This window comes from Neolamprologus brichardi, chromosome 23, assembly GCF_056152115.1.
Source record: "Neolamprologus brichardi isolate AB-2024 chromosome 23, ASM5615211v1, whole genome shotgun sequence".
In the NCBI taxonomy this organism is placed as follows: domain Eukaryota; kingdom Metazoa; phylum Chordata; class Actinopteri; order Cichliformes; family Cichlidae; genus Neolamprologus; species Neolamprologus brichardi.
In genome coordinates, this window is record NC_142125.1 from 9075079 (window position 1) to 9086999 (window position 11921).

Consider the following 11921-nt stretch of genomic DNA (forward strand, 5'->3'; position numbering starts at 1 on the left):
ACCAACCTTAAATGTGACTAGGGATGGGTATTGATAAGATTTTCACGATTCCGATTCCATTTTCGATTCTGTTTAACGATTCGATTCTTTATCGATTCTCTTATCGATTCTTTTTAAAAAAGGAGAACACTAAGGTCAAATAGCTTAGAACTTTGTTTTATATCTTCTCTTTGAACGAGATAGAAATTTAGGAGTAACATGGCCTTACAAACCCAACAGTGAGATCTTAAGAGATCCACAGCCTACAGCTCTTCAATGGGGTGTCACAGGGTCCCCAGGAAAAAAATTGTAAATGTAAAATAATAAAATAAATATTCTTCTGTAGCAATAAAACAAGAATATCCAATAATGTCCCTGCCTACAATTAAACACATTCACTTACCTAAAATCGGGGCATCTGCTGTGGCAAATGGGTGCAAGCCTTTGACCACAAACTTAGTCACTGCTCGGTGACATTCGTCTATCCTGGCCTGAAAGGAGACGCTAACGGTAGACTGCAGCGACAACTGCCAGCATCTGAGCCAGACTCTGTCTGTCTCTCTCATCATGGTCACCTAAATGCAGCGCACAGTAATGGCAGGTTTTGTAATAAGGCAGATCGCGCTAACATAATATGCACTGTTAGTTGATTATATACCTGCCGTATTAACGGGAGAGGACGTGCAAACGTTACCGATGCTGCTGGGTTGAGATTCACGAGTCCGGAGCGGAATTAAAAACACGACATTCATTTAAGGTCATCGCGTGTTTTGTGAGCAAATGCTTTTGCATATTCGTAGTGTTTCCTCCCTTAAATAAAATATCCACTTTGCAAGTATTGCAAGTTGCCCTGTTGTCATCCGTTCTCGTAAAGTATAACCAAACTTTTGAGCGTTTGAGCCGCTTAGGCGCCGTGTTTCCTGCCAGGTAAATGACGCTCCGCAACGTGGTGACGTCATTCGGGGCGACTGGAATCGATAAGGGAATCGTTTGCAAAAATGGCAAACGATTCCAAGGAATTGAAACAGTGGGAACCGGTTCTCAACAAGAACCGGTTTTCGATACCCATCCCTAAATGTGACCAGTGAAAATAAATTAGGTCAATAACGTGACCATATTTATAAAAAATTTATTTATCTTGGTCCTGTTCTCATTTATCATTTTACTAATCAACACCAATACTTTTACAAGGTTATTACAAAGTAACGTGTAAGTCAAGCTAATGCTCCCCTACAGGTAAAAGATTAATTTCCGCCATCTTCCTCAGAGTGAGAACTTTAGCTGATTAAATTAACGCAGGTATCTGGTCATTACCTGATGCAGATACCTCAGCATTGTATCGGAACTGAAATGAGTTAAATGTGCACTTGCTTTAAAATAAACAGTCTGTAGCCATCAAATGTAGTTTAAGAAGGTGGTGGTGAAAGTCTGCTCAACTGTAGGCAGAACGTTTTGCTGACTGGTGAATGACATCGAGGACTTCACAACAGCAACCAGACTGCACCGCCAAAATGAGGGTGAGGGGATTGTCTGAGAGTAAACTGATTGCACTGCTGTCTGGGGCAGTCAAATAAATAAAATACATTTTAAAATATACTTGGATAGCCATCCATAGACCTGGGCAGCCCACCCAAATAAAGTCTATGAGCAAGTTTCCTCGTCATAGATAATCCTAGTCCTAGACTAAAAGGAAAAATTCAATGAAGATCCCCATAGAGTAAAGAATTTAGTCTAGGATTAGGTATAATCCATGTCTGGGAATCTGCATGTCAAACACTGAATATGGCATGACACAACAACACATGGCATCTTAGGTTGAACAGCTTATTTTCCCCTTAAAAATGAAACCATCATTAAACTCGTGTTTTCTTAGGCTTAGAGATTGAGAAACAAATGTTGTGTGTGTTGTTTTCACTCTTTCACCGTCATCTGTGTCTCATCAGTGTATCTAAATAAAACTACTGAAACACAGACTCCAAGTCTTTCACAATTTTCTTTCTGCTCTAAATACACTTTACAAGTCCCCTCAGTGTTGCAGATAAAACAACCACCCTGTAGATCCACCCTGAATTTCACAAGCAACACTGCAGCAGGGATCGCAAGAGCAAGGCTGTCTGTGGCATATGACAATGTCAGCAACTAAGAAAGGCCTGCGAGCTCTTCTTACGGGAGTAAGTCCATCTACTGTTGGCATAGAGTGCAGGATCATTTGGTGGCTTAACTATTAACTGCTCTCAATCACTGCCTTCAGTAATGTTGGGCTGCTAGTCAACTGGCTTTGGGATCACCATGATAACCGTTAATCCGCAGCAAGGATTAGAGAGCTAGTAATGCAACATGCTGTTTTTAATCCACACAGATTTTCTCTGTTTTGTTTCAGCTTGACCATAACAATGGGAAACACAGATGTGTACTCACTGAGCCATGCTCAGGTAGTTAATATACTAACCCGGACGAGGGTGCTCTTAGCCTGAGCTCGCTGGGGTTGTGCTCCCGGGGTGCCCTGGTCCCGGGATCCACTTCCATGTGCCCTGGCCATGGCTCCAGATGTACCATTTGTGCAGACTGCCGCCCCAGGGCCAACCCTCCGTGGCCTCTGCTTGATTCCATCCAAGAGCCGCACAAGTAGGATGTTGCTGGGAAGTTCATCCACGGCACACTCCACCAACGTCCGGCACTCTGGGCAGCGCAACTCCCCGCGTGAGCCAAGGATACCTTGGAGGCAACGACGGCAGAAGGTGTGCTGACAAGGAAGAACCTTTGCCGAGGCATCTAGCCGCTCGAGACAAACGGGGCACTCGAGCAAATCCAACAACACGGACTCGTCCATTCTCTGTGTGTTCTGCCTCTAATTCAGCAGAAAAACATGATGCTGATAAGGTTTTTGTTTGGAAGCACATCAAGTACTGTCACGTCACTCCCATGCCTCGGCTATTGCCATGGCACCTGCATCAGCTGTAAAAGAAACAAAACAATAATAATAAAAAAAGGACAAAAGAAAAAGGTCAAGACATTCATATTTATCAACTGTATACACAAGAAATAGGTCATGGCATACATATTTAACAGGCAACGCAGATGGCTGTAACAACTCTAACAATCACGAGATAATGACTTAAATTTTAACACAAACATCCACAAAGTTTGTCACGTAGTTCTCAGTGAATATTGATTCAAAGTACTTTTTACTGGGAATGCAAACTCCTACTATGAACTGAACTGTGGTTTTGGAAACCCCTTACATGCTTACATATGGCTAAAGCTGTATTGTGTTGCTTCATAATTTGAGCATCAAGCCATGACAAACCAAAACCAGTTCCAAAAAAGTCCAGTCCACTGGTATTGCATTCATCCGAGCTTATCACTTCTGACAGCTGCACACTGCAGAGCAGTGAAGTCAAACTCAGGGCAGCAGAGCTTCTGCACACCTGAGAATTTCAAGTCATTTTTCTACTTTCTATAAACAATGTGTTCAGATTTGGAAAAGATAAAGCAGCTGGATATTTGTGTAAGCTTACTTTGTTTCTGCACACAGAAAACTGATCATGGATCAATAAGGATCAAGAAGAATGGATAACAGCACTGATTCCAATAAAATGCCATCCATCTTACAGGACTGGTCTCCAGCAGCTCATGTCTCTCATATTGAGAATTATATCATGTCTATAACAGTGTTCTTAGTAAAGCCAAAGAGGAGAACCGTTTCTTCTGATAAGAACCTTAGTGTCTCTAATAGCAACTGCAAATCAAAAGACCTATTTTAAAGGCTATTTATACGCAATGCAAGTTTACCAAGGTTACTGCATGTAAGGATGAAGATGTCTCCATTTAGAGCATACTAAACACTTCTGTTTACTGCACACTTGAAGGCAAAGTATCGAAAAACAAGCCTAGGGAGACTTCAAATGGATTATAATGAGATTATTACGGAGGAGACCTCGATTTTTTAGAGCAACAGAAATGTTTGTGGCTCCAGGAGTCAATACTTTAAAGCTGTTTTAAGAAACCTCATGCATAAATTTATCGGCGAGCTTAGTGCCTCTGAAAATGAAATCATGGTGGGCTTATAAAGTCTAAGATTTAGTACCAATCCATGGCATGGAGACACTGCTGCATGTGTCTTTCTATAAGAGATCTACACCCTATTTTTTCCGTGTTTTTAAAATGGGGTTTCTTCGTTTTGTTTTATATCTGCACTGTAATGCAGAATGAATTGCCGCACTAAAACCTAACATGCATAAGAGAGTTGTTGCTAAATCTCGCAAAAACATTAAAAGGAAAAAAAGAACAGTTTTAAGGTCTATCATTAGATTACCTAGCGGGGGACAGGAGGCCAAGTTAATCTCATTTACTCGACAGCGGATAATTACACCTGGCAAGTGTGATCTTGGATCCTCGGACCCTTTAAACTGACTGTACGGTTAACACCGCCGAGCCAGACACAAAAAAAGAGAAACCTGCAGCAGCGGTGAAGCACTGAAGTGCAGTGATTTGTGTTTAAAGAGCGGAATCATGCAGGAGGATTCACACACGACTAAGTAAACCTGGTTAAAAAAAAACAAATCCTAATAACACAACAAACTTTAATTATTAATCCTATTTTTTTTCTTTTTTTAAAATGACAAAATCTTACGCTTATACCGCAACATTGTAACAAAAAACGAAAACATTACATAACGACGCTAAACAGTAACTAATTATTCTTATGCTACTTTCTTTTGAGGTGGATTATTCTCGAACTGAACTACAAAAAAGCAAATTAAACTAAGTTTGTTAGCAAGTCTCGCTTCATAACAAGGAGGCTGCTTTAACGTCGTCCCCCCTTAAAAAATACCCAACAAACAGTTAAGTTTGCGCACTTGGAAAATAAAGAGTTTTAACAACTTTAAGACACAAACAAATATATTTATACCACTCCTAAGTACTTCAACTACTATTATTATGTAATTCAGCTTACCTCTTCCAGAACAGGACTCCTCCTCTTGTTGCTCTGTATCTCCCGTAATTTTTTTTTGCCTCCTTGCTAGTTAGCAAGCCTTCTCAGATATCTACAAACCACTTCTCTGTGAGTATCCAGCAGGCAAATGCTGCCGTTTTTACCCAGACAGGTTTTGTTTAGAGGCGCACACCGCGCAGGAATCGCAGACCTCTATCAGATAGTGGAGTAAAACCTGACATGAGAAACACAATACAAGAGAGACAACGGAACTCCAGCCTCACCGAGCGCCATGCTGGTACTTCTGCTCTGCGGGACTGCTGCTGGAACAAGCCGAGAGGGGGAGGGAGTGAGGTGGCCTTCCGGTGCTGTCGGAAATGGGAACATTATGGAGGCTCAATGCACAATAAAAGTAGATGGAAGTAGGAAAATACACATCTTAAAGGTGATATAGCCGATATATAACTGGGAAAAAGTATTCCCATTAAGGTGACCAGATTCCAACAAAAGCCAGGGGCTTTTGCAGGATTTCTTTTTCCACTGAAGGGACCAATAACGAGGCAGGGGCGTGATAATTCTACAGACTGTCAGGGCAAAAATTCCCAGGGGGCCCCTTCATCCAGCCTTCACTGCCATTACTTTATAAATATTCTGAAAACAGCAAAAAACGAAATGAAAAAAAAAAAACAGTCTGTGAATGTTACGGCACAGCTGCCAGAGTCAGACAGCAAAGCAAGGTAAGATTTAGGCAGCATTTAGGTGCTAGATTTCTCCACTCTCTCTTTTTCTTCTTTCTTTTTCACTTTCAAAACAATAACTTCTTTTCATTTTCACTTAGTGACTGTCATTGCTTTCATAAGGTTTGTTTAAACAGAATTGTTATTGCCACTTACAGGGACTCAGGTGTGCCCCCTCAGGGAGGTTAGGAATCTCAGACTATCACTGCAAACCTTTCACTACTGGCCTGGTGCCCAAAACAACAAGCAAGCCTTGCATTGCTTGGTTGCCTTTTAGCACATCCTGAGTTATCCTCTTTCATGAAACTTAAACTTACAAAATTTACTACATTAATTTAGTGTTTTATTTAATGTTTTTATGGAACAGAGTACACCACTGTGTGAGTGAGGAAATTTGACTTTTACCAAAAATACCTTGAGTTAGAGCAGAAAAGCACTATATAGCTACCAGTATTTTTGTAGAAAGCATGGATAGATTATCAGGCTAAAAAAATATTAAAAAATAAACTTAAAATAAGTAGATTAATGCAGCATGCATGATCAAAAATAATGATTCTTTAAAATGTAAATCACTCCAGCGTTGCAGCTGGATTCAAAAGATTCAGCAAATAACATTTAAAAAAAAGATAACTAAAGCTTTAAAACAATTGTAATGAAGTGTAATGAAGTACACCATTTAGAAGCAGAAGTAGATAGTGATGTAAATTGCCTCATATAACTAATTTTATACCGCTATTTGTGTTTTAATATCACGTTTCTAACAATCATCGGCTGCTTCGGGATTACTACAACGTAAGCGGTAAATTTCCGAGGTGCACTAGAAGGCAGCACCACTCGTTATCAAAAGGGCGTGAACTGAATCGTATAATGAGCTGTAATGATGTGTCAAAAAGCAGCATCTTTTCCCAGACAGAGTGCATAATAACTCATTTTTTCATTTCACCCCCTTTCACCCCTGTGGGCATGTTTGGCTGAAAGTCGAGTTTAATCGCATAACATCTTAAATTATACCAAAATATGTTGTTGTTTTTCTGTTCAGTTACAATTTTCCAACATTAGGAACCCCTGTTCTGTCATGCAGCAATAACGGGTGAAACACTTTTACCTTTCTTTTGGCTAAGGGATGTCTGGAGAGTTATACAGGGACATCTACTGGTCGCGTTTTCACTATTTTCAAGTAGATCCAACCAGATTTATCCAACTCCTTTTACTTCAGGAGCACATACAATCCACTTTGATCTCAATTGGTCAGCATAAATATGAAAAGCCCTGCTCCTCTGAATGTCTAATATCTTTAAAAATGTGAATAAATATTCTGAAAATTTCACATTCAATGCGCCAACAACAGACGGATAACAGCTTTCACTCGTTTGTTTTAGTTCTCAGCAAGTCTCACAAACATCTCGTTGGAGAATCTCCTCCAGATTTGATGGTCATCTGGTATGGACGTCAGTTGTAAGTGGGATTCAGTATCTAATATTCACTTTGGTCTTCTGAAGGTGGTTCTTCACCAAAATGTGCGATGTGTGTTTTGGATTGTTGTCTTGTTGGAAGATAAACTGATGACCAAGACCCAGTTTTGTTGCTGACTATTTGAGGTTTTCTTTCAGAATCTTAACTTCATCTTATCTTCTTTCTTCATGATTCCTTCCACCTTGAAGAGATTCACAGTTCCAGACACATTGAAGCATCCACACAATGAAACGCTCCCACCACCAAAGAGCCAAATGGCCAAAGAGCTTGAGTTTTGTCTTGTATGACCAAAGGATGTGCTTGCAGTATTCATAATCTTTCTCTAGATTGTCCTTAGCAAACTTCAGAGTGGCTTGAAGTGGATTTCTCCAGTCCTCACAGTCATTCCTGTGCAGGGTCATTGTCTTATTTGAGGCTACAATTCCTGACTTAACTAATTAACTCGTGAGTGTCTTGGCAGTCGTTGTGGGATCTTTAGACACATGTCTCACTACTTTCCTTTCTACAGTCTTAGAAATCTTTTGTCTCCTATCTCTGCCAGGGTTGTCAGTGTGAATAAAGGCACAAACCCTTCACATGCAGAGTTTTCGTAAACAACAACAGTAATTTATATCTTTATAATTCAAACAAATTCTCTAAATGTAAAAATAGTTTTTATTGTAATGTTGGCACTTCATCCCGACATGGGGTAGAGCAATTTAACTCAAAAACACTGAATAATTAATTTCTTTATTGCATTTTTCACACTTTACAAAGCCATCTAATGGGCCGAACTGGAGTCCCCGGTGGGCTGGTTCTGTCCCCCGGGCTGCATGTTTGACGGCTCTGTTTTAACTTTTATGTAAAATACTTTTTCGTCTTGACCTGAAGTTCTGATGCTTCTGTAGTTTTATGACACTGGGATTATATTATCCTATCTTTTCTTGAGGCAAAGGCAAACTGATGGAGCCATCACTGAGTCATATAAAAGAAAATAGGCGAAAGGGAGGACTTATCTCCAGAGGTGCTGCTTTAACCATTTATTATAAGATGTACATTTGAAATGGACCTTTGACTCGTGATAACCTTCTCTGCAAACATAGAACTACTCGAGGGAGAGGAGAGCAAGCGAGACACAGCCAGACAATAAACATGTGATTTATTTTTATCTTTTGGAGGACACTGTATATTGAGCAAGAGGGAGAGATGAAGGCGAGGGAGAAAAAAGGCAATAAAGAAAAGAGATTTATTCAGAGGTGGCGCTCCTCTGTCACATGCAATCCCACGGGAGCTGGTAGAAGCCCGCAGGTCATATTTCCTCGCCGTAAGGAGGCTGCACTCTGCCCCTCCACCTCCTCCCAGACAATAGCCCCTGCCCCTCCTTTTCAGCTTGACTCCTGTGCATTACCACACACTCGCATTCAGAGACATTAAATAATGTTATTCGGAAAGACAACGGGAATGATTTGTACACGCGGAAAGGCAATAATCCTCCATAATGACTGCACCTGAGGGCAGAAAAAAACCCCATCACTGCACACACACATGCAGAGCTGCACACGATGAAGGGGACAGCTGTGCTTATACTTGCTGCTTACTGCTTACTGCTTATAAATGGAAACGAGGAAAGCAGCAGAGGACATGACAAGACATATGTCCCAATTTCCATGAAAGGATGGGCCTTGACAGAAATATTGCTCTCTCTTGTACAGTCCATTACTGTAAATAAATGTGCGAGACACAAAGTATTGAAATACAGCCAATACCAGAGAGGAAAGCCATTTTTTTATTGGCAAGCACAGATTATAGAGCTGTTATATGTAGTGTTGCTCACCAGTTGACATTTCACTGTCTTAATTGAAAGCAGCCCAAACGCTTTAAGCCTAATGTGCTCCTAAGATCAGGACTCTCACATCCAGTGATCTTCATTTGTATTACTTTGATGAGGCTTTCAAACTTACTAACTCAGCCTGAGGCAACCTGCTTTCAAATTAGATTAGGCATCGTAAACTCAATGTCAACGAACGCTGCATGATAATGCTTAAGCGCATATGTTTCTCTGTGGGGTGATTTTTCCTCTTTTCATGCTTGGATCAAGGAGGCCCTATGGAAAATTCCGAGAAGAATTAAGTTCATTACATCCTCACTATAATGTCGGGGGCTTTGCGTGGGAGGGACTGAAACTATATAGCTCATTTATTTAACTCTGTTCATGTTTTTATCCAGTGTGGGGCGATGGGGAGACGGGAGAGGCAGGGCACACCTTGGATAGGTCACGAGTCTATCACAGGGCTAACTCAGAAACACAGACTGTCACCTACGGACAATTAAGAATCACCAGTTACCTTAACATGGACATATTTTGGAGTATGAGAGGAAGCTGAAGAGAACCCATGTAGACACAGGGAGAAGATGCAAATTCCACAGAGAAAACCCCAGCAAGCCGGTGGCTTCATGCTGTGATGACAGTGTTAGCTGTTACCACTGTGCCACCCACCAGTTCAGGTTAAACATGACTAAATGTGACCTTACGGTGACACTGAAGGTACTGATATTTGTAAGAGAGTGCCTTGGAGTTGACATCATTGTGAAATTACAAATACAAAACGCCTCAAACAGAACCTCATTTAGACAAACAAAACCCTCTGAAAACACAATAAAAATGCAATAAGGTTTCAGAAAACACAATTTTATTATGTTTCCTTGCTTTTGTTCCGCTTTCTGAAATTTTATGTTCTCTGTTTTGATGAGGTTTTTGTAACATTGTGTTTTTCTGTTATGTTTCAGTTGTTTTCTGTGTTTTGGGTAGTTTTGTGGTGTTTTCTGTTATGTTGTATTTCCTGAAATGTGTTTTTTTTTCTTCTGTGGGTGGCCCAGTGGTGTGGTCAGTACTGTCGCCTCATAGCAAGAAAGTTGTGGCTTTGAACCCACCAGCTGGCTGGGGAATTCTGAGTGGAGTTTTCCTTGGATTCTCTCTAGGTTCTCTGGCTCTCTCCCACAGTCCAAAGACATGTGCTTAGTAGGGTTAGGTTAACTGGTAACTCTAAATTGTCCATAAGCGCGAAAGGTTGTCTGTCTCTCTGTGTTAGCCCTGCGTCAGCTTGGTGACTTGTCTAGCTTGTACCCCGCATTTCGCTCCACGGTGGCTGGGATAAGGTCCAGCACCTCTGTGACCCTCTTAAGGATAAGTGGAAGAGAATGGATGGATGGTTCATTTTAGGTTAACTGGTTCTAAATCGTCTGCAGGTGTGAATCTGAGCGTGAATGATTGTCTGTCTTTGGATTCACCCTATGGCGAGCTATGACCTGTCCAGGGTGTACCCCGCCTCTCGCCCTATGACAGCTGGGATAGGCTCCAGCGCCCCCCGCGACCCTGAAAAGGATAGGCGGAAGCGAATGGATGGATGGATGGATGGTTCTAAATCGTCTGCAGGTGTGAATCTGAGCGTGAATGATTGTCTGTCTTTGGATTCACCCTATGGCGAGCTATGACCTGTCCAGGGTGTACCAGCCTTTTGCACTATAACAGCTTGGATGGCTCCCACACCCGCCATCCCTGCAACCCCAAATTCAATTTTGCAATAAAGAAATTGGATGTTGCATTTTGCCATCACTGGGGCACCATACATTTTACTGCAGCTGTGATACTTAACAGACCTCATAACCACAAACCTGAAGAGATAAAGGCAAAACTTTTAAGTGACTTTCTGACAATTCTATGTTTGCAAGACCTAAAATTAGATTTGCTGTACCAAGACTCCACACTGAGCCTATAATGCGCTTATATCTAAAAGAAAGCCATAAGTGCTGCTTCAAAGTCCCTCATGCTCTGATTATACTGACAGTTGCTTGCCTTCATGTACTATATATGTCCCTCTTAACAAGTAAAAATGCTAATCACTACAGAGATAAAACAACCACCCATGCATAATACAAGCCACATGGTGGGAGTTAAAACAGAATAACTAAATCAGATATGGAACAACAAACAAGCACAATGACACCGAGCAGTATAAATAGTGAATGAAGGCATTTAAGGGCGTTAAGAGCTGCTCCTGTCGGGCCCTTGACTAAAGGTCTAAATATATTTAGAGGCTTAAACCCACATATAAGTGCATGTATTTATGTGCAAAGACTCAAACTTCAGATTAATTTCATTTAAAAAAAAAAAAAAAGCAAAATAAAAAAGGAATAAATGCATGTAAAGAGAATTTAATTCACTGGATATCTGTGTATTATTTGACATGAAATCCAATGTGTAACCCTCTTTGCACGCCTCAGCTTTGAAACATATGCAGGGCAATGACATATTGCAGTTTAAGTAGTGTCATATTTATGTTAGGGCTGGTGTCAGAAATCAGTGTTCAGTCCTTCATCACCAGCTAGGAAAGATTTAATTTATAAAAGCAACATCTTGTAGAGATGTAAAGATTCTCAGCTCAGTTTCTGGCCTAATCACCAGGCTGACTTTTACTTCAGTACTAGTGGCACTAATCAAAATATAATTCATTGCTTTGTCCTGATGAGTTCAAACCTGAGATATGTTAACTACAGACAAATAAAATCAGAGGGACCTAGAACTACTGGGGAAATCGTATGGGACCATTTTTTTCTTAATGAAAGGATGGCACTGTAGGTCAGCTACTCAAGTATACTCCAACCCATACTGTAGGACACATACCGAAGTCTCCTGTCATGGTAAATGAGATGTGGTCTTAGAACACTGCCTCGTGTTATATTATTCCACAGGGATCATGACTTCAAATAAATCTTGCTAGCTGACAGGAAGGGTTAGTGGTCCGTTGAAACCAGCTGTA

The 11921-nt window shown here is 40.9% G+C and overlaps 1 protein-coding gene across 1 annotated transcript in view; it reads right to left on the reverse strand.

Annotated features, from left to right (window-relative positions):
* sh3rf1 (SH3 domain containing ring finger 1) overlaps nucleotides 1-5214 on the reverse strand; it is a 46865-nt gene extending 41651 nt beyond the window's left edge. The window contains exons 1-2 of the mRNA XM_006790225.3: nucleotides 4937-5214; nucleotides 2429-2934 (exon numbers count right to left, since the gene is read on the reverse strand). Coding sequence (XP_006790288.2) covers nucleotides 2429-2809 — 381 coding nt within the window. The 5' untranslated portion in view covers nucleotides 2810-2934; nucleotides 4937-5214. The remainder of the gene's footprint in view (nucleotides 1-2428; nucleotides 2935-4936) is intronic.
* Nucleotides 5215-11921: the final 6707 nt, after the last annotated feature.